Source organism: Sitophilus oryzae, unplaced genomic scaffold (assembly GCF_002938485.1).
Source record: "Sitophilus oryzae breed Bouriz unplaced genomic scaffold, Soryzae_2.0 scaffold_1525_pilon_pilon, whole genome shotgun sequence".
In the NCBI taxonomy this organism is placed as follows: Eukaryota; Metazoa; Arthropoda; class Insecta; order Coleoptera; family Curculionidae; genus Sitophilus; species Sitophilus oryzae.
The window spans coordinates 145,959-169,748 of NW_022146198.1; the positions used below are offsets into that span (position 1 = coordinate 145,959).

General features: G+C 32.6%; 2 protein-coding genes across 4 annotated transcripts in view; both read left to right on the forward strand.

The window, feature by feature from the left end:
• Positions 1-19,177, forward strand: part of LOC115878775 (ubiquitin-like-conjugating enzyme ATG10) — a 90,832-nt gene extending 71,655 nt beyond the window's left edge. For 2 of the 3 annotated variants that reach the window (XM_030895373.1, XM_030895372.1), the window contains exons 2-6: positions 5,341-5,453; positions 13,283-13,430; positions 17,136-17,221; positions 17,287-17,369; positions 17,595-19,177. In XM_030895373.1, the coding sequence (XP_030751233.1) occupies positions 5,352-5,453; positions 13,283-13,430; positions 17,136-17,221; positions 17,287-17,369; positions 17,595-17,679 (504 nt within the window). In that variant the 5' untranslated portion in view covers positions 5,341-5,351 and the 3' untranslated portion in view covers positions 17,680-19,177. The remainder of the gene's footprint in view (positions 1-5,340; positions 5,454-13,282; positions 13,431-17,135; positions 17,222-17,286; positions 17,370-17,594) is intronic. The other variant, XR_004049600.1, reaches the window with a different exon arrangement.
• A 3,059-nt stretch (positions 19,178-22,236) lies between these two features.
• Positions 22,237-23,790, forward strand: LOC115878794. Its single transcript, XM_030895399.1, has 3 exons — positions 22,237-22,829; positions 22,890-23,004; positions 23,649-23,790. The coding sequence occupies exons 1-3, from the start codon at positions 22,628-22,630 to the stop codon at positions 23,752-23,754; spliced, it is 423 nt and encodes a 140-aa protein (XP_030751259.1). The 5' UTR covers positions 22,237-22,627; the 3' UTR covers positions 23,755-23,790.

A 23,790-nucleotide genomic window follows, 5' to 3' on the forward strand; every position in this document is an offset into this window, starting at 1 on the left:
TCCAGTTGTACCAACTTATTTCTTTGTAAAGTAAAATAAACTACTTTGAAATTAAAATGACAGACACAACTATCACTGTCAAGGATCTTCTCGTTGGACAGACTATACAATTACTTAACAAGGTAAAACCAAAAATCCTCAAATTTTCTGCATAATTATTTTTTAATTTTTACTTAGGTTCTTTAGAATCAAGGACATGGTACAAAGAAAACAAGGTATGATCGATAGCGGCTCCAGTTTCGTTAAGTTTGCGCATACCACCTGTGACGTCATACGCCATACAAAAAAATATCCATATTGTTCAATTGCCACTAATAAAAAAAGACCTAAAATAGGGAAGAATTAGGACATAATCCCAAAAGTTATGTCAAATCATCGAACTTGACATTTGAAAAATTATTTTCACATTTTGACACAATCAAATTTCACAGATGACACAATCTGTTTGACAATTTGAAATTGGCGCGCAGAGCTTGCCGACCAATGGTGCCGTTTATCACCTGTGACGTAGTGACCAACCTGCGCAATATCATACCTTGTATTCTTTGTATCGCATGAGCAATATATATATATATATATTTTTATTAGATTGTATTAAAAAAACCTCTTTTATTTTTTAGATGCTATCGCTTCTTTCATTATAATTTTTGTGTTGTTAAAGTCTACTCTATGCCCTGTGTCCCATGAATGTTGACAAATCTTAGATTTGTGAAAATCGCCCTTTCTGAAATAATCTTTATGTTCTTTAATTCGAACATTTAAGGGTCTAGATGTTTCACCAATATAAAATTTATCACATTCACATGGTTTTTGTATTTTAGATTTTTATTTGTTTTTCAGTGTTTATTGGTTTAGTGTGGGTTAAAATGGATCTAAGTATATTTTGTATTTTGAAGGATGTTCGTATGTTATATTGTTTTCCTATCCTTATTTTTACATACAAACGCCTCGTATGTACGGAATTGTAAGTTCATTGTGTGTATTCTATCTATGATTTGGGGTTTGTATTTCGCTTAATGGTTTGTCAGTAAAAGATGGTGAATAATCGTTTTTTATTAATGTATTTTTTTAATAAAAAACGACTATCCCCATTGCATAACCACAAACCTTTTTTTGGTTAATGTGTAATGATTAATCCTTCATAATTTTAAGACTTATTCATCACTTCCTTAAATCTTTTTTTTTGATAAACTTGATGAAGTCAGTTTTAATATGTTTGTCATTTAATACAATTACTTCACTATGACAGCGTTCATGTTATACGGGGAATTATTTGTCATACTCTAGTAGCATGACCGGAATTCATACTAATTTAAACTATAATAGGACGTTCTCTCAAACGATATCGCTTGGTTTAATATAACATTAATTTTTCTCTTCGAATGCTGTATATTTTTTATTTTAAGATAAGAATTTCATAGAGAAGGTTTATTACATTGTATTGACAAATTGACAAAGTAAACGGTTAAATGGGACAGTGCTTATTTTTTGTGTGCAATACCAAAGGTGCTTTGTTTTAAAACTATACCGAGGTTGTTGTACCTTTATCTTAGCACGTTGTATATGGGTCCATTAGTGGCTCTTGCCCTCTTGCTTTTAGCCGCTTTTAGTGTCCATAACAACCGGTTTTTGATATATGGAATAATATCGATATTTTATAAACTTCTCTCGTCAAAATTATGGCATAATTTTAAGAGCAACGTTTATCTCTGTAGGATGTATAGTATGTTCAATGTTCAACGAGAGGAGACATGACAGTGACAGTTATCATTTTAATTCATTGGTAAATTGTATTTTCCGTCATTTTTTGGATGTTGTCTGTCGAAATTTTCCATGATTGGTTTGACAAACTTGATATATGCTACTATGAAAGTTCGAAATAAGCGAATGTCAATATTCACCTGTCGATGTCAACAAACAATAAACGAATGTTTTGGTTTCAACCTTTTTTTTGTGATTCTTTGATTCTTTAAATACGATTTTGCCTCGACGTAAGAATATACTAGTTTGTTGAAGATATGGCAACACCACTGGCGTAGTTTCATGATCTTTCTACAAACGAGTAAAAAAAAGAAAGAGTATTAAATAATAAGTATCACTATTTATGACCAAAAGCATTATTGGTAATTAGTAACATTAGTAATTACATGAATCGACTGATATCATAACATACAAAATATTCACATAGATACTGCCATTACTCGCTGACGAGTATTTGACAGGCATCAGAAGATTGTTACGCAAGGCATTTTCTTTCATGAGCTTTTCTGTGACTGAAAAGCCCGATACGTGATGTTATCTGTCTACCGCACACATACATTTCCTTTGCTTTGAATTGACCAACTTCGAATTGATGGTTACTGGTTACTGAGTTGATCGCTCTTAAGGCTGCTTGACTACCGGATAAGATGGCTATTTCTTATTTCCGATGGTTAAGGTAAGTTATAGGCATCTTTATACAGGATGTCCCAGAAATAAGTGCAAGTATTTTAAGGGGTGGTAGTATCGTTTTTCAATTAAGTCCAAAATAATAGAGTTATTTTACTTTCAAAATTTCCAAAAAAAAAATCTTAATTTTTTTTCTTTCTTTTAAATTTAATTTAATACCTATGTTGCCATATTATCAAGAAATTCTGTTTTTTAACTAAAAACTAAAACAAAATCCTAAAAATTTTTCAAAAAATTTCGGATTTTCACAATTTTTTTTCGCGAAAAAAACTCATAGGCGTGTTTCTGGGGTAGAACTATACTACCAGTTAAAATACTTGCACTTATTTCTGGGACACCCTGTATAGCGTAGATTTCTGCCTGAATGATGCTGGGGTATAGGTGCCCATTGCATTGGTTCTGAGTATTTAGTTTTCTAACCAAATATATTTATGAATATTTTTGTTAAAGCCGATTTCGACAAAATTAATTAATACCAACTTTATCCTCGTATTACCGTCGGGTCGTAAAATTCTCGCTGAGCCCGGCCCTGACAGCGAGCGGGCGCAAATCTCGCAAAATCCCCCGATAAATCTGGCATTTCACTGACCGCCACGCCATTTTCGCATTTTTTCTGGTCCTTTTCGGTGCGCTGCACCATGTCCCGAACGTTATTCTTTGGGAACGGGCCTCTACTAGGAAACCATAAATTGTAAATCACTTTGCAGCTTCTTCGAGTCTGCGAGCTCCTTAGAAGACTATTTGTCTTTGTTTCTCGCGAAGATAGAGTTAAGAACACAGGAGAACAACTCTTGTTAATGCCATGGTAGATTTATTGATATTATTTAAAAAAAAAATCGTAGACGAATTACTGGTGGTCAGATATCATTTTAATTTTGCAAGTTTGTTTTCTATATTGTTAATTATGATAATAGTCTATAATTTTTTTAATATTAGATATGATATAGAGATGAGCAAAACTGTTATTTCCAAATTACAGGTCTGTTACTGCTATTTAAATATAACAGGTTAAAATAATTAATTTCTGCTATTTTAACGGCTTCATTCAGAACCTCGCAATTCGTGGTTTCAATTATACTTTTTAGTTTACGATCATTCACAATGTTTAGAAACACAATTAAAATTAATAGAATATACTAGCAACAGCTTACGTTAGCCAGTTGTATCCATAGAGAAAGCTTAATATTTAGCTTATAAAACAATATACTTTTGATTTCTAACCACAATTTCTCTTGACGAAAGATGATCATAGGCCAAAATGACATTTCTCGCAAATTTTGGAGTATATAATTAGTGGAAAAGTTAAAAGTTTAATAACTTTTTCGACTAATTGAAAATGTCTACCACTAATTTTGACGTTCTGAATGCTTACATTGAAATTAAAGAAACAAACTTCTACGCTAATTCAAACCACTAATTTATTCCACTAATTGCGAGGTTCTGAATGAAGCTACAGTTAAGAAAATTATAGAAATAACACTTTATTGATATTCTTGTTAAACAGAGAAACAAGAAATCATATCACAGTACAGATGCCTTCACTATCTGCAATTTATTGCTGAACAATCATATGTGATTATTAAATTAAATCTCTATCTGGAAAACTTTAACAATATCAATAAACTGCTAAAAGAAGTATAAAAAATCAGTATATCCTCAACTCACAACTCCACACCGTTTATTATCGATGTCAGCATACTGTTATTTTCATAACTGATATTTTTTAACACAACAACGATTGAAAACCTTGTAAAAAATCGTGGCGCAGCGTTTCAGACTTAACATCGTAAGCCATCGCTGTCACTGCACTGACATTTTCACAACTGTTATTTTTTGGAAGTAACTGTTTTTATGAGTAAGCTCGCTCGTAAAATTTCTTTCCACGGCGATCCCAAATTCATGACCTGTCGCGTACCTGTTATTTTTTCACCATAACAACTGTTATTTTTGCTCGTAAGTAACTGCTGTTATGACAAGCTCGGTAATAATTTCTTTTGCCCAGCGATCGCGACTATACATCATGAGCTATCGCTGTATCGTAGTACTGTTATTTGGTTACCTGTTATTTTTTCTCGAAAGTAAATGCTGTTGCGAGCAGCTCGATAGTAAAATTTCGCACCGCAACGATCCCAACTTTACGTCATAAGCTATCGTATGGTACTGTTATTTGGTTACCTGTTATTTTTTCAACGTAACAACTGTTATTTTTGGCAATAACTGATATTGCGATAATTTTACTCATAAAATTTTGTGCTCAGCGATCCCGACTTTACATCATTGCTGTATCGTACTGTTATTTGCGTACCTATATGATATATTGAACGTCACAAATGTTACAAACTGTATTTTTTAAACATTAGTGTAAAAGTGTTTTGATATATTGCAATAGAATTAATGTACTGATATAAAACTCCTAAATTCTAATTTTATGAATAGTTAGTAAAAACATTAATTTGACAAGGGTGTCCCAGAAATAAATGCAAGTATTTTAACTGGTAGTATATTTCATCACAACCCCAGAAACACGCCTATGAGGTTTTTTCGCGAAAAAAAAAATTTTGATAATTCGAAATTTTTGAAAAAATTTTGGAATTTTTTTTAGTTATAAGTTAAAAAACATAATTTCTTGATAATATGGCAACATAGGTATTAGATTAAATTTACAAGAAAGAAAATCCAGAAAAGATCCAGTGGTTCTCAAAATTTTAGCAAAAAATCATTTTTTTTGGAAATTTTCAAAGTAAAATAACTCCGTTATTTTGGACTTATTTGAAAAACGATAAAGAGAAAATACGTTTCTTTTATCTAGATCTACCACCCCTTAAAATACTTGCACTTATTTCTGGGACACTCTGTATAATAATTTTTTAAATTATATTTTTTATATTTCAGATCAAATCAGCATGGACACTGGATTTTCCTATGACAATTTTGAAAAGTGTATAACAGAAATTGTCAACGTTTCCAACAAACTTTTAGATGGTTGGAAAATCGAATCTAAACAAGTATGTACATTTTTTTATATATTATATTTATATTTGAAACAAAAATCTAAAAATAACATAATTATCACACAAGTATCCAGAAAAATCTGGCTTCTAGGTGATTCGATCTTGCCAGGTCATGAAAAAAGTGCTATTTATTTTTCTATTTTTTCGTTTTTTTAGAGATTAGTTCGTTATATTTAGAAATTACTTTCGAATTTTTTCGTAAAAACACCAAGGTCTACATTCTTGGCCGTGGGCCATCGAATTACATTTTTAATGTTTTGGAAATGGCTGTAAATAATAAATAAAAACGTTAGATAGACAGGCTACATGCCGAATATTTTTAGAGTAATTTAACGATCGACAATTATCCTTTTTTTATCTTACAAGTATTTATACGGGGTGTTAAATAAGTGCAAATATTTTTAGGGGTAGTATATTTCGACCCCAGAAACAGGATTATAAGGTTTTTTGCGAAAAAAAAATTGCAAATTTGGAATTTTTTGACAATAGTTTTTAGTTAAAAAACATAATTTCTTGATAATATGGCAACATATAGATAGTAGATTAAACTTACAAGAAAGAAAACCCAGAAAAGATCCAGTGGTCCTCAAAATTTAAGCAAAAACATTTTTTTTTTATTTTCAAAGTAAAATAACTCGGTTATTTTGGATTTATTTGAAGAGAAAAATATGTTTCTTTTATCGAGATCTACCAGCCTTCAAAATATTTCCACTTATTTAAGACTCAAGTTGTATTTTTCGATTTTGTTGGGCTTATTTTAGTTTTTAGTTAAAAAACATAATACATATCTTGATAACATGGCAACATAGGTAGTAGATAAAATTTAGAAGAACGAAAACCCTGGAAAAATCCAGTGGTTCTCAAAATTTAAGCAAAAAATAACTTTTTCTCATTTTCAAAGTAAAAACTGTTATTTTGGACTTATTTGAAAAACGGTAAAATAATATATATTTCTTTTATCGAGATCTACCAGCCCTGAAAATATTTTCACTTATTTAAGACTCACCCTGTATATTTAAAATTGAAAAAATGAATAGCCATATTAAAATATTAAAGGCCGTTATCATGTGTCAGTCACACTGAAACAGTTTGACTGATTCAGTACCTGAAAAATCGGAAAATGGGGCTTGTCTTCACACGTTTCATTTTGCTAGCAGTGGCGGATCTAGGGTAAAATACGTCGTGGGTAAAGACAAAATTTTGCGCCCCCACAAAAAATGTGTAGACACCCCCCCCCACCTCCCCCCAACCAAAAAAAAATATGAAAAAATATTTCAAACGTTATATTATATTACTTAAAACATTAAAACATAAATAAAAACAAAACAGAAACAAAAGAACATATTTAGTACTTATGCAGTCTTAAAAACCCTGCGAAGATCACGAAAATACCTGCTTACTACAAAATATTGCACGAAATTGCGCTTAAAATTTGACTTTTCTAGCCTTTACAGAAGCCATTTCATCTATCATTTTATTAAAGTTAATTTTTTCGGCTATTTCATACTCTATACTTAATATTCCCCAGTCAGTCAGTCTATCCTGTGTCATAGTTGAACGCCTAAAATCTTAAATTAATTTAAGTTTACTAAAGCTTGTCGCCCACTTGGCCGTCACGTCCCGTCCCGTTCCGGCCCGTCAAAATACGGATAGGATTAAAACCATGCAAGTGAATAGACTATCGCATATTAGCCCGTCACGGCACGGAACGGCGAGTCCGTCGACGGAACAGATTCCAGCTCTCCGACTATCCCCGTCAAACGACGGTCCGTGCAGGGACGGGCTGGTCAAGTGTGCGCGGAGTCGGTCGGCGCTGGCCTGCATTAACTCGTGGTAGCCTGTTGATCGCATATTTGTTTTGCAGTTATTTCGGCAGTTGTTGAGTCCGAGAAAGCAGTCCTACGACAAGCCTTTCTTCTTTCGATATTGCTCTTCGAAATGAGGAATTTTGAAATGATAAATTAGGCTCTAAAATATCAAGCAGTTCTAGGCATTTATTGGGCAACAGTCTAAAATATTGAAACCATTTCTTTTCGTCTTCTTTTAAATGGTTAAATAATTGATGGAACTCTCCGAGTTCAGCCCTCTTTTGATTAATGGGATGGACCCACGTGTTTCTCTCTTTTTCTTTTCTTCTTCTTCTGCCAAAAATGTCGGCCGCTACATTTCTTCATCAGAACTGCTGCTTTCACACATAGTGACTCTGTCACTGCTATATGTAAACTAAAATAAAAAGATCTTCGCAGCACACGACCACGACGTGACGGTTTGCCGGTTTCCACCGGAAAAGTGGGCGACCAAGCTCTCTGTCGCCTGCAAGCGACGGGCAGCTACGGTCCGTGCTGTGCCGGACAAGTGGGCGACAAGCTTAAACGACCTAGCCGGAGAGCTGGCGACATATTTAGAGAACATATTTTAGGCAAGTTAAAATAACAAAAAAAATACAGTTTAATAACTTGTGAACCCAGAATCCTAAGTCTGGCTGGGGGGTTAGGGGTATTTCGCTACTGCGCAACCCATAACATTTGCAAAAAAATAAATCCAAAAAACATTCTTTAGGCAACTTGAAATTTGATTATTCTTAAATTTTAGCATCTATCTAGAAATAAGTGTGCCAGACTTTTTTTTCGGGTTTAAAGTGTAACCAGACCATTCCAAATATGTTTAATTATTATACCTGGAAAACATACTTTAGGCATTCAAAAATTTTTACAGCGTGTTTAGTAGATGATATTAAAAAATATATGTTAATTGCCAGACGAATTCAATGGGATTTAATACTTGCCAGACGCGAATAAAGATTTTAAATGAGCGCGACAAAAAAGTCTTATGAGTATCTATAAGCGCGAGAAAGATAGTTTATTTAGACTCGTCGGCAGCCGATGCGGCTGACGTAACAGTATTTTGGAGTACTTCAAATTTTCATAAAAACAATTTTTTTTCGGTTTCATTTCAATTATTTGCAGGCTTTTAATTTAGAGATTATTTTGTTGGAATTAAGTTACCATGTACAAATATGTATTTATAAATTAAATATTGACGTGCACAGTGTAAATAGTTTAGAATAATTACTGCAAATAAACATTTTAGTACTAATTTCGCTACTAACTACTAAATCACAATGGATAAAAAACATTTAAGTTGTGTAGTTTGTAAAAAAGTTACTAGTGACAAAGTTATTGTTTTTGATGAAGGCAGACTACAAAAATGCAAAGAATTTTTAAAAGTGCGCCAACAACATGGTTTAAAATGGTTTTAAAGAAGTGGTTTTACCAGAAAACGTAGTCCCGACAAAAGGGTTGTGATAATAATATAATATGTCACAAAAGTATAACAATAATTATACTTTTGTGACGTTTGAAAAAATATATTTTATATTATGCTAATTTTTAAAAATTATTCGTCTTTTTATTCAAAATACTTAAATTAAAAAGTCTTCTTATTGAAAGGATTTCAATCATTCATTTTTATCAAAAAATGTTTCTTTTTATTTATAAGTTTTAGTACTCCAAAATGCTGTTACGTCAGCCGCATCGGCTGCCGACCGGGTCTCAGTAAACTATCTTTCTCGCGCTTATAGATACTCATAAGACTTTCTTATCACGCTCATTTAAAATCTTTATTTGCGTCTGGCAAGTATTAAATCTCATTGAATTCGTCTGGCAATTAACACATATTTTTTAATATCATCTAATAAACACGCTGTAAAAATTTTAGAATGCCCAAAGTATGTTTTCCAGGTATAATAATTAAACATATTTGGAATGGTCGGGTTACACTTTAAACCCGAAAAAAAAGTCTGGCATACTTATTTCTAGGTTAAATAGATGCTAAAATTTAAGATTAAACAAATTTCAAATTGCCTAAAGAATGTTTTTGGATTTATTTTTTTGCAAATGTTATGGGTTGCGCAGTAGCGAAATACCCCCAACCCCCCAGCCAGACTTAGGATTCTGGGTTCACCAGTTAATAAACTATACATTTTTAGTTATTCTAGCTTGCCTAAAATTTGTTCTCTAAATATGTCGTCAGCTCTTAGGCTAATCGCTCACATGACACAGACACAACACAGAAGTGACTGACATGATCAGAAATATTCGCAGCGCGGTCTGCAAGTCCGGATAATTCGGAATTAAGCAATATTTTTCTAGCATATTAAGAATATCTATATACAGGGTGGTCCGAATTGTATTCGGGAAACTTCGGCAGCATATTCTGCAGATTAAATTAAGTAAAAAAGTTCGTATAAATGTATGTCCTAAAATGCTTAATTTCGGAGGTACAGGGTGTAGAAATTTCATTTTTATTCTGATTTTTTCTAAATAATTTAAGAAGTAACGTCAATATTGGGGATGAGTTTTTGGACATGAGAAATTTGATTTTCATGTCAATATGACTCCTAATTGTAGAGGGCGCCACCTACATATGCTTTAACTGGTTTGAAGAGTAATAACTTTTCATCCATACCTGTATAAAACTACTGAGTAAAAAAATATACATTTAAAACTTTTTTTACATAAAATAGGTCTCTTGGTAAAAATCGCTACGAGTAATGGTTCCCGAGATATTTGAAATTGAAATTATCAATACCTGTCATCATTGACAAATTAAACATGTTGACCAACTAGTTTTTAGACTGAAATGTTAAATTTGAAATCTTTTTGTGCCAAAAGTTCAACAGAAACTGTTTAATTATCATTTTTTCGCAGAAAAAATTATGATTAATTTAAAAAAATAAAAATTTATTATTTCAGTCAAATAACTTTTTTTTTGTCAATAATGACGTGCATTGACAATTTCCATTTTAAATATCTTGAGAACGGTTGCTCGTAGCTATTTTTACCAAGAGACAGTAGTTTTATACAGGTACCGTCGAAAAGTTATTACTCTTCAAAACAGTCAAAACGCATGTAGGTGGCGCCCCCTACAAATAAGAGTCATTTTGACATCAAAATCAAATTTCTCGTATCACAAAACTCCCAGATACCAATTTTCATCCAGATATTGACGTTATTTCAGAAATTACTTAGAAAAAATCGAAATAAAAATGAAACTTCTACACCCTGTATCTCCGAAACTAAGCATTTTAGGACATACATTTATATGAACTATTTTACTTATTTTTATCTGCAGAACATGCTGCCGAAGTTTCCGGAATACACTTCGGACCACCCTGTATAATATCTAAATATTAGCAGGTTTGGTTTGGTTATTCGTGAAATTTTCCAGTTCAAGATATAGCTCTGTTGCATCCAAGTCGTTAGCATATTTAATTGCTAAATCGGCAGCATGTTTTTTTATTTCTTCTAGTGGTAAGTGGTAATGATGCCAGTGACTTTCCAGAAATTCCGGACATACTACCGAAATTTTACTTGTAGGTATGATGTTTGCAGAAACTACTAACATACCTTACAGTTGCATGCGGTGCGTGATTAGAGTTTTTACCTATCGATTTCGGACACATTTTGGCGCCTCTGCGGCACCCCTGGCGCCTGGCGTCGTGGGCAGGTGCCCACCTTGCCCACGCCTAGATCCGCCACTGTTGCTAGTTGAATACATTCACATCTGTCGTTGATCTCATAAATATAAAATATCTACAAAATTGCAACCAGTTGTTCGAGAGGTATGTTTATACAAGGTGAGTCTTAATAAGTCCAAATATTTTAGGGGTAGTAGATTTCGACCCCAGAAACACGTCTATTAGGTTTTTTTCGCCAAAAAATTGAAAATTACGAATTATTTTTAATATTTAGTTAAAAAACTAAATCTTCATAATATGGCAATATACGTACAGGGTGGCCCATCGAAAATGTTCCGCAAGGCATAACGGCCAGGGTATTTATTTTTTCAAAAAATCCAAAAACACGTCAATTTTGTTTGTGAGGGGGACAACTTTTGCCCCAAAAATGATTGCAAAATATTCAACCCTCTAAGCGGGGGTGTCATCCCCCAACTTTTTTCAAATGGAAAGGGGGGTCAAGTGGCACCGCAATGAAAAGAGCTTTCTATTCTCTATATTTCCCCGCTTCGTTTTTGAAAATCGGTCGAGTCATTGAGAAAATATGAAGGATTGAAATTTGAAAATTTTAGTTAAGCATTTATCAGAGTAAATGATAATTAAGGATAAATTCGACCAATTTGCTGTTTTTTCTTATTATTTCTAGATGTTTACGCATTCTTTCACTTGCCACAACGTTGAACGACCAGGTGCGGTAGTTGCTAGATAGCTGTTCTGTGACTTGTACGTTGAAGTTCTTCTCAATATCGTTAAACTGACCCACAATAGAATTTCCAAAAATACCAGCCCACACGTTCAATTTCTGAGGGTTTTGTGTGTACACCTCGTGAAAAACCCTGGGGTTGTCCAGCCCAGTACCGACAGTTGTGCCGATTAACTACACCGTTCAAAAAAAAAGTACACTCATCCGAAAAACACACATTAAATAGGAAATTATTATCATTTGCCACTCGTTCACTCATAGTTTCACAAAATTGCATGCCACGATCAAAATCGTCTTCGTTGAGTTCTTGTACCGACTGAATTTTGTACGGGTGGAACTTGTGTTTTTTTTAATATCCTTTGGAAACTTGTACGATTCCCGCCGGTCTCATTGGCTAATTTTCTTGTACTCAGAATACTGTCCATGGCAACTTGGTCCAATACCAATACCTCGATAGCTTCATTTACTACAGGATTTTCCCTCTGCCTCTTTTTATTCATAACGGAACCAGGGGTGCAACTTTGTTCAAGTTAGCAACCGATCGTTTAGAAGCGATGTCGAAACCAGATCGGTACTATGTTCATTGCAAAACTATTGTCGCTCAAATGCTGCGAAATATGATATCACTATCATACTCTTGCACACGTGTGCGACACGGTCTAGGCTATGTCTAGGCAGTCGCCTCGCCACAAAGCGAGAAATCAGAATATCGCTACGAATCGATGTTGCTACTGAACATAGTGCCTCAAGCTACAAATTACTTTACTATCGCTTTGAAACATGAACAAAGTTGCACCCCAGTTTCGCGAAATTTTGCTACTATCTGGCGAACAATTTTGCCATAAAGGTGTTTGTCAGGATTGCGTTCATTGAATATCTGCGCAACCCGATTGCAAACATCTAGAAATAATAAGAAAAAACAGCAAATTGGTCGAAGGAATTTATCCTTATCATTTACTCTGATAAATGTTTAAATAAATTCTTTTCAAATTTCAATCCTTCATATTTTCCCAACGACTCGACTGATCTTCAAAAACGAAGCAGGACAGTATAGAGAATAGAAAGCACTTTTCGTTGCGATTTTTATTGCGATTTTGCAATAATTTTTGGGGCAAAAGTTGTCCCCCTCACAAACAAAATTGACGTGTTTTTGAATTTTGTGAAAAAAAAATTACCCTGGCCGTTGTGCCTTGCCGAACGTTTTCGATGGGCCACCCTGTATATTAATAATGTATATAAAAAACAACGAAAATGATATAGATAATACACCACTTTAAAATTTTTAAAAATGAGTAATGTGAACATTAAATATATGTGGTTGTAGATATATTATTTAACACTACCCACTTCTTGGTACAGAAATATATTCACAAATTTCGACAAAGACATTTCATTAATTTTTTAACCGTAACCGTAATCATGATTTCACCATTGTGACGTAAATAGATTTCCCATTAAATAGATTTGATTCAAAATAGGTCATAAATTACGTCAAACGGTTTGGTTTGAACGTGGGCTAATAAATATATATCTTCTATTTTATCATTGTGGTTTATTTCCATAGTTGTTGATGTAATTATCTTTTTTGTGTGTCGATTTCAGGACTGTGACGCGAAATTTATGACGAAGAAACATTCCACCTATTTAGACGGACTTGACGGCTCCAAAACATTGGTTACATTCGAGTATCATGTAGCTTATAGTCTTAGTTATGGAGTTCCAGTGTTGTGCTTCAATATTTGGAGACAAGGTATATAGTAGGGGAGCTAAAGATGCTAAATGGGGATTTACTTGAGAAAAAAAATACTTCAGAATCAGCGGCGAGCGGTGACAATTATAGGCGGGGAAGCGAATCGATAAAAAACGCTATTTCGAGACATTACTTTTACATTTTCTTAAAAAACTTACCTTTGAAAATTCCGAGGCCAATTCCATTATTCGATTAAAATTCTATCGAAAATTGTTAAACAAACAAAAACACATAAAGTTATAAGAGTTAAAATACAATATTTTAAATTAATTTTCCGAAGCACTTGACTTTTTTTGACCCGTTCATTATGCAGTTTGCTACTAATTTTTAATTGATTATCCAAACTATGTTCAATTCGAATTGTTCCAAAAGTTTTTTCTTTTATAGTAGCAGTTAAATGTCCTTTACTATTGACATGCCTTTTTACATTTTTGTGAAAATGATTTAAATCTGTAGTCCCGGCTACGTTCCAGTTAGTCTTCTCACTTATATTAAAAAGTAAACAGGACAAAATAATTTGGATAATTTATTGCAACCGGTTAACCACTCATATTTGTCGTAAAACCCAACATGAAAATGTCTAGTGAATTTTTTTTACCGACTTCTCCACTCTGGTCTCCAAATTGACAGGAACCGTTGGCCTACCAGACTTAATAATGTCACTTTTTTCTTGGAAGTTCCGACTAGAAAATCCCTTTTTTAATAACATACATACAACACAAACACAGTCTAATTTTTGTCCACACCAGCAGAAGCAGAAGATTGTCCTTCTTGACCCTCCATTACAAACGAAACAGTAAACACTGAGTTAAATCCGAAAAAAATACAATATTACCTATAAAATCGCAAGCGAACCCGTCCCAATAAATTAAAAGTCGAGGAAGGCGGCCGAAAGATCGCTGCCGTGGCTAGCAACTGTGCGCGATTTTCCGGCTTAAATTTGTCGTTTGCGTTCGAGGTCAATAACACCTACATGAAGGAGGGATAGGTGACCGGCGGCGATTTCCAGACGCGCATCCATGCAGTAAAAGACTAATTAAATTTACTACGTTTATGTAAAGTTTCAATTAAATAATTTTAACGAATTAAATTAATCTTTAGTTATAAAAGAACAGTATTATTAACGTTTAACTATTTATTTTTTTTTTATCTTTAAAAAGTTTAGGGAAGCGGTGCTTCCCCCGCTTCCATGGACCGCACGCCGCTGTTAAGAATCTATAACGCTGTATTTTCCGGGTCGCTCTCAGGGGTCGAAGGAAATATTCAGGGTGGTCCGAATTCTATTCCGGAAACTTCGGTAGCATATTCTGCAGATAAAAATAAGTAAAAAAGTTCGTATAAACGTATGTCCTAAAATGCTTAGTTTCGGAGATACAGGGTGTACAAGTTTCATTTTTATTTCGATTTTGTCCAAATAATTTCTGAAATAACGTCAATATTTAAATGAAAATCAGTATCTACTTGAAGGGGGCGCCACCTACATGTGTTTTAACTGTTTTGAAGAGTAATAACTTTTTGTCCGTACCTGCATAAAACTACTGTGTAAAAGAATATACATTTAAATGATTTTTTACGTAAAAAATATCTCTTGGTAAAAATCGCTACGAGCTACCGTTCTCCAGATATTTTGAATGGGAATAGTCAATACATGTCATTATTGACAAAAAATAAACATGTTGAGTAGATAGTTATTTGACTGAAATGATAAATTTGGGAATTTGGAATTTTTTCTTCGAAAAAATGATAATAAAACAGTTTCTGTTGAACTTTTGGCACAAAAACATTTCAAATTTATGATTCCAGTCTAAAAACTATATTGTCAACATGTTTAATTTATGTCAATAACGACAGGTTTCATAATTTCGATTTTCCAAATATCTCAAGAACCATTACTCGTAACGATTTTTACCAAGAGACCTTTTTTACGTAAAAAATGTCGTAAGTGTCTGCTGTTTTACTCAGTAGTTTTATACAGGAACGGACGAAAAGTTATTACTCTTCGAACCTTTGAATAAGAAGACTAAGGAAGGAGCATAATGCTATCCATGTATTCATGCATGGTGGGCGGAAAAGCCACCATAAAAGCTCTCTAGGGTGGGGATCCTTGACAGTTCTGTTTGACGATTCATTTGACACATTTGAATTTGATTTGAAATTTTGTGGATTTGTCAGTCTTTACGGAGCTTATTTTATGTTATTTATTATTTATTCTACTACTGATAGTTGTATAAAGGTAGTAAATCTAGATGGAAATTGTGGCAGAACTTAAATTAACAGTGACACTATCGCGATTTATGAAAAAGACTCTAAAATAGTTGGTTGTGTAGCGTGCGGTAAAATCTCGGCAAAAACTGAGTGAAATAATGGAACAACTTTTCGCTAGTAAGTGACTATATAATATACTTACGTGTAGTAAACCGATCATTTATGAAATTCACTTAAATTAACTAAATTATATATTTTTCTTGCATTTTAGCTTTTATTTATTACTGTCAAAGATTAGATGTCAAAGAATTTAGATACGCTAATTTGACTTACCTGCTTCAGTAGCGTATCGGATGTTTGTGTTAATAAATACTTATTATAACTTATCTATTTTTATTAGAATTATATATTTTTATAACCATTTTAATAACTACCAACATTTATTCACAACGTAAAATAAAACAACAAATTATTGAGTCTACCCCACGTCTACCCTACATCATAGTTTTACATTTTTTAAATAAAATTAGAACGACACTGATAAACCGGAATTTAAGTCGGCCATATTTGAGGCCCATCGCGGTGTACCTAAGATTTTTGATATGCTCCTTCCTTAGTCTTCTTATTCAAAGCTTCGAACCAGTTAAAAATATGTATGTGACGCCCTCTGCAAATAGGAGTCATTTTGACATCAAAATCAAATTTATCATGTCAAAGAACAGTCTACTGGTCGCAACGCCCAACGGACGGCCAGGACGTTAGTGTGCACGGTATCATTTGATTTAATGGTTTTAGAGGTAGCAGCGGCCTGGCCGGTGCGACCTGGTCGTCAGTGTGTTCGAGCCCTTAGAGTGTGTACACTGAGATCAGTTCATATTGTTTGTAACAAGGTGCAAGTGTAAATCCCAAAATCCCCGCTTGGGCTCCTCTACTAAGAGTAAAAAAACGTTGTTATACAGGATGAGTCTTAAATAAGTGCAAATAAATTTAGGGGTAGTATATTTCAACCCTAGAAACACTATTATGAGGTTTATTTCGTGGAAATTTTGAAAATTTGGAATTTTATTTAGTTTTTAGTCAAAAACGTAATTTGTTGATAATGTGGCAACATAGGTGGTAGATTAAATTTGCAAGAAAGAAAATCTAGAAAAGATCCAGTGATTCTCAAAATTTTAGCAAAAAATAAATTTTTGGGAAATTTTTAATGTAAAGTAACTTTACCAACACAGAAAATATTTATACTTATTTAAGACTAACCCTGTATAGAAACTTGTAATGTTCAAATTGAAACTATTCCTACAATTTCACATTGTCATTGAATTTCTCAAAAAAAAATTTTTTTCTCGAAACAACAATCCACTAAAAAACACATTTTAAAATTAAAAAAAAAATATCAAGATTAGTCAGTTGTAAAACCTTTTTGGAAATTGAAAGTTGAAAATTCTTTTATTTAGGTAAAATTCATAAATTCATATAATATAGAAAATATATAATTTTTAGATGGAACGATGTTAACAATAGAAGAATATTGGTCACTGAACCAAAGCTTGAAGGACTCTAACATGCACGATACTCTGACACAGATGGTAAGACTTCTTTTTTAAAGAAGGGAGCATTAAAATTCAATTTTCATTTTGCTGTTGTCATTTAGGACCACCCGGTTTTGTGCAGGCCATTTTTGACCCTCCACCCTTGCAAAACTTCCGAATTCTTCCAACCCTTTTTAGAAAACAGGTAGGTCCTTATATAATTTTATTACAAGCTTAAAATTAATTGTTACTTATTAGTTTTGTTGATATGCTTTTTTTTTTAGTATTTTTATTCCAATAATAAGAAACAATTATTCTTTTTTTTCTATTATTAGGAAGTAGTTTCTATACTATTAAAAAAGTAATCTAATTTTTGTATCTGACCTTTAAGAGTATATTTAAAAAGGTTTTAATTTTTTTTTTGTTTCAGCAAAAATCCAGTGGTGTCGTGGCTGAGCGTCGTGGGTAGTTTCGTGCATTTACAACTTTTAGAAGACTATATAAAGTGTTGTTGATTTAGGGTTTGAGAAAGATAAGGCCCAACAAAAGCATTTCCTCTTTATATTTATTTAGGGTGCTCCCTAACAACAGGTTTCATTTAAAAGGCTGCGTATTTATAGATTTCTAAGGATAAATATGTAAACTTTCCACTTATAAACATAAATTATTTGTTTCTGCTTCATTTAGACCCTCGAAATTAGTAGTTTCAATTATATATCTTTATACTTATGAGTTTACGATCATTCACAATGTTTAAAAAATACAATTAAGTTTAATAAATCCTAGCAACAGCTGGCTGTAGTCAGTGGCATCCATAGAAAAAGCTTAATAATTAGCTACAAAACAATAAACTTTTGATTTCTAACGATAATTTCTTTTTACGGATGGTAATCAAAAGTATTCAAAAGCTAAAATGACATTACTCGGAAATTTTGAAGCAAAATTAGTGGATAAATTAAAAAGTTTGATAACGGCATTCACAGGCAAGAGTTTTCTACCAGCGGCTCTTTCTCAATAGAAATAATGTATAAGCTTAGCGAGTTCTTGTTCAAAGGCTAAAATGACATTACTCGGAAATTTTGAAGCAAAATTAGTGGATAAAGTTAAAAGTTTATTAACGGCATTCACAGGCAAGAGTTTTCTACCAGCGGCTCTTTCTCAATAGAAATAATGTATAAGCTTAGCGAGTTCTTGTTCAAAGGCTAAAATGACATTACTCGGAAATTTTGAAGCAAAATTAGTGGATAAAGTTAAAAGTTTGTTAACGGCATTCACAGGCAAGAGTTTTCTACCAGCGGCTCTTTCTCAATAGAAATAATGTATAGGCTTAGCGAGTTCTTGTTCAAAGGCTAAAATGACATTACTCGGAAATTTTGAAGCAAAATTAGTGGATAAATTAAAAAGTTTGATAACGGCATTCACAGGCAAGAGTTTTCTACCAGCGGCTCTTTCTCAATAGAAATAATCTATAAGCTTAGCGAGTTCTTGTTCAAAGGCTAAAATGACATTACTCGGAAATTTTTTGAAGCAAAATTAGTGGATAAAGTTAAAAGTTTGTTAACGGCATTCACAGGCAAGAGTTTTCTACCAGCGGCTCTTTCTCAATAGAAATAATGTATAAGCTTAGCGAGTTCTTGTTCAAAGGCTAAAATGACATTACTGGGAAATTTTGAAGCAAAATTAGTGGATAAAGTTAAAATTTTGTTAACGGCATTCACAGGCAAGAGTTTCCTACCAGCGGCTCTTTCTCAATAGGAATAATGTATAAGCTTAGCGAGTTCTTGTTCAAAGGCTAAAATGACACTACTCGGAAATTTTGAAGCAAAATTAGTGGATAAGGTTAAAAGTTTGTTAACTTTTTCTACTAGTTGAAAATTACTACCACTAACTTTGGCGTTCAGAATGCTTACATTGAAATTAAAGGAACAAGCTTCTACGTTAATTGAACCCAAAAAAATTATTCTACTAATTTCGAGGTTCCAAATGAACCTTAAAGATTCATTCAGAACCTCGCAATTAGTGGAATAAATTAGTGGTTTCAATTGCACTTTCTAGTTTTTATTTTACGATCATTCGTAATATTTAAAAAACAATTAAAATTAATAGAATATCCTAGCAACAGCTTGCGTTAGTCAGTTGTATCCATAGAGAAAGCCTAATATTTAGCTTATAAAACAGTCAACTTTTGATTTCTAACCACAATTTCTATTGACGGAAGATAATCAAAGACTAAAATGACATTTCTCGCGAATTTTGAAGTATAATTTGTGGAAAAGTTAAAAGTTTGATATCTTTTTCTACTAATTGAAAATGCTTACCACTAATTTTGGCGTTCTGAATGCTTACATTGAAATTAAAGGAACACTCTTACGCTAATTGAAACCACTAATTGCGAGGTTCTGAATGACGTTTAACTTTTAAATTTGAAATGTCTGTTATAATGTTGTATTATTTTTTGTGAATAATTGTTGAATCAACATTTTTTTAGAAGCCTATTTAAAAAATGAAAGTTTGATAATAGTTTCAACTTCTTTGAGAATGCGTTTATAGATTTTGTCTGTCAAAACAAGCTCTTTAAAAAATAAAAACAAAAACCGGAAATTTCAGTTTTTCCGCTGTATTTCTTGGCAAAGATCAATTACTAAACGGATTATCATCGATAAGCAACTTCGCCCCAATTTAAGCCATCCGCTCTATGTATAAAACTAAATTATAATATGAAATATTATAATTATATAATTTATTAAAAATATAATTATGGAAAACATCCGTAGCAATACAAATTGAGGCGGAAAAACCAGTTAAAAATGAACGCGTTGTTTGGTTTGATTGACATTCAAAAAAAAAATGGACAAGTTGAGGCTAATGATATCGCTTATTATGAGGATTATTTGCGGTATTCTTGTCTTGGACGGAATGCAAAACAACTAGGTTTTTCTTACAACCAAACTATCTAATCGGTTTCCTGTTGATATTTAAACCGCTTTTTTTCGAATGCATGGTAAAATTCCGTTTTGAATAGTTTCGTACTTAATAGTAGAAGACCAAATTTTGTTTAATTATTATTACTTCTTCATTTTTTTAATTAATAGATATACAGTGCGAGTCTTAAATAAGTGCAACTATTTTTAGGAGTGGTACTTATATTTTGACCCCGGAAACACGGCTACGACTTTTTTTCGCAAAAATATATTTTTTTTAATTTTGTATTTTTTGATTTTTTTGGATTTATTTTAGTTTTTAGTTAAAAAAACATAATATCTTGATAATATGGCAATTATAGGTAATTAAAATTTAGATGAACGAAAACTCCAGTGGTTAAAATTTAAGCAAAAAATAACTTTTTTTTTTCATTTTCAAAGTAAAAACTGGGTTATTTTGGACTTATTTGAAAAAAGGTAAAGGAAGAACAAGCTCTACCAGCCCTGAAAATATTTGCGCTTATTTAAGACTTACCCTGTATAATTTCATTCTAACAATTTTTAAAAAAAATTCTTTCATCAAATAAGTTGACTTTAAACTTACAGATTGAATGGCACTATTATGAGTGCCACAATTCATATTAAATTTAGCTATACAGGGTGAGCCTTAAATAAGTCCAAATATTCTTAGGGGTATTATATTTTGACCCCAGAAACACGATTATGAGGCTATTTTCGCCTCAGAGAAGCGTTAGAGAGCATCAAGTTTTAAAGCAATAAACAAATTTTTAAGATATTTTAAGGATAGATTTTCAGATTTCAAAGAGATTTTGATGTCTATGTTTTTTAGCAGAAATCTTTTACAGTTTCAACAACGACTGTTTTTTTATATTTATAAAATATACAGGGTGGTCCGAACTGTATTCCTGAAACTTCAGCAGCATATTCTGCAATTAAAAATAAGTATAAAAGATCGTATAAATGTATGTCCTAAGATGCTTAGTTTCGGAGATACAGGGTGTAGAAGTTTCATTTTTATTTCCATTTTTTATAAATAATTTCTGAAATAACGTCAATATTTGGATGAAAATTGGGGTCTGGGAGTTTTTTGACATGAGAAATTTGATTTTGATGTCAATATGACTCCTACTAGTAGAGGGCGCCACCTACATGTGTTTTAACTGTTTTGAAGAATAATAACTTTTTGTCCGTACCTGTATAAAACTACCGAGCAAAAGAATATACATCTCTGTAACTTTTTACGTAAAAAATATCTCTTTGTAAAAATCGCTACGAGTAACCGTTCTTAAGATATTTAGAATGGAAATAGTCAATACATGTCATTATTGACGAAAAATAAATACGTTGAATAATAGTTATTTAACTGAAATCATAAATTTGGGAAATTTTTACTTTTTTAAATTAATCATAAATTTTTCTGCAAAAAATTATGGTAAAACAGTTTCTGTTGAAGTTTTGGCACAAAAACATTTCAAATTTATGATTTCAGTCTAATAACTATTTAGTCAGCATGTTTATTTTATGTCAATGATGACAGGTATTGATAATTTCGATTCCAAATATCTCGAAAACCATTACTCGTAGCGATTTTTACCTAGAGACCTTTTTCACGTAAAAAACGTGAATTTATATTTTTTTATTCAGTAGTTTTATACAGGTACGGACGAAAAGTTATTACTCTTCAAACCAGCTAAAATGTATGTAGGTGGCGCCCTCTATTAATAGGAGTCATATTGACATCAAAATCAAATTTCTCATGTCAAAAAACTCCCAAACACCAATTTTCATCCAAATATTGACGTTACTTCAGAAATTATTTGGAAAAAATCGAAACTTCTACACTCTGTATCTCCGAAATTAAGCATTTTAGGACATACATTTATACGAACTTTTTTACTTATTTTTATCTGCAGGATATGCTGCCGAAGTTTCCGGAATACAGTTCGGACCACCCTGTATATTCATCAAATAAATTCACTCAAAATTCAAATAAGTGAAGAAATTTTAGCAACAAAAACAGAACGATGTTTATGTCATGTGATATTGAATTTTATAACTTCCTATCTTCATTTTTGTCCTGGATTTAAGTGTAACGTTTTATCTTATCGTGGGTGTTGATATAGCTCTTAAGGTAGGTGTCCACAATGAAGTTAAAATGTCATGAAATTTTTATTTCATGAAACATTTGTTTCGTGGTGTGTTTTCACATGGAGGTAAAAATTTCATCACTCGCGATTGTTTGAAATTTTTGGTTCATGAGACACGACGTAAAGTGAAACTGCTATTTCCACAGTGATTTAGTTTTTGTGCATGATACAGTTTATAATAATAGAAGTGATGGCCACAAGTTGGAGAAGACGAAAATTTATGTTGTGAGGTGTTTTATTTCAACAATGCCAACAAAAAAAGATAGAAGAAAGGCAGCAGCTTGTTATTATTACCTTGCTGTTAAGTCTCGTTGTACAGAAAAGAAAGGTCTCATAGATATTGGGTGAGAGATTGGATTAAAAGAAGAGAGAACATGAATATAATGGAAATATTATTAAAAGAACTAGAACAGGAAGATGAGGTATGTTACAAGAACTTTCTTCGAATGTCTGCCGCTGATTTTCGTTATTTGCTGGACAAAATAAAATTTGTAATAGAGAAACAAAACACACATATGCGAAATTCAATTCCAGCAGCTGAGCGGCTAGCCATTACTCTTCGATTTTTGGCTACCGGTAAGTACTATGTACATTAAAACATTAATTTTCAGTTTCAAGAATCAGACATTTTTTTAGGAGACAGCTACCATTCCTTAATGTATTTGTTTCGCATACCTGTATGTACTATTTCGCGAATTATACCAGAAGTGTGTTCTGCTATTTACAATGTTTTAAAGAAGAATATCTACAAGTAAGTGCATAAGACATTTTTATTAAAGTATTATTCTACATTTTGAAGTAAGTAGGCGATAAGCTTTCGTAATATTGTTGAAGCTCGTTATCAGATCTTGCAAGTTCTGGCTCAACATGAATAATTTGGTTCTGCGATTGGGACTCATAAATAATGTTTTCTTTGTTCATGTTCTGCTCTAATGACGTATTTGTATTTGTCTGTAATCTAAGGTCGTAATCATCGTTCATTTTTAAGACAATTCGCTGTATTTCTCGCTTGGCCCTTGACTCCAGGTCTGCAGCTTTTGAACTCATACTTCGCAGTTCGTCTGCCACATAATCCCCAAATATTTCAAAAGAGTCGGCTGAGTGTGACATAACGCCAAGGCAGCGGTCAAGTACAGCTTGTTGCTCTTGCTCTCTCTTTTCTTTAATGTTTGTTTTTGGATGAACTTGGTGTTTCATCACCGGACATTGACAGCGATGTATTTTCTGATATGTTTGAAGCTGAAGCGTTGTCTAGATCTGCATCAGCTATAAGGGAGTGTCGACTTTCTGAATTTTCGGTTACAGCTTCGGGTTCATTAATCTAAAAACAAAAATAGTCATAAAATAATAATACTCTTAATATTAGCTAATGTTAATATTAATTTATTTTTCTAGGTTCCAAGCTCTGAGCAAGAGTGGCTACAAATTGCACGACAGTTTGAAGAAAATGGAATTTCCCACAGTGCATAGGTGCACTGGACGGCAAACACGTCGCCATTAAAGCACCTAAACACAGTGGAAGTCTCTTTATAATTAC

Coding starts and splice junctions, on each gene's coding strand:
- LOC115878794 (XM_030895399.1), top strand. CDS start 22,628: ATGAATATAATGGAAATATTATTAAAAGAACTAGAACAGGAAGATGAG. Junction 22,830..22,889: donor TCTTCGATTTTTGGCTACCG/GTAAGTACTATG, acceptor ACATTTTTTTAG/GAGACAGCTACCATTCCTTA. Junction 23,005..23,648: donor TTAAAGAAGAATATCTACAA/GTAAGTGCATAA, acceptor TTATTTTTCTAG/GTTCCAAGCTCTGAGCAAGA.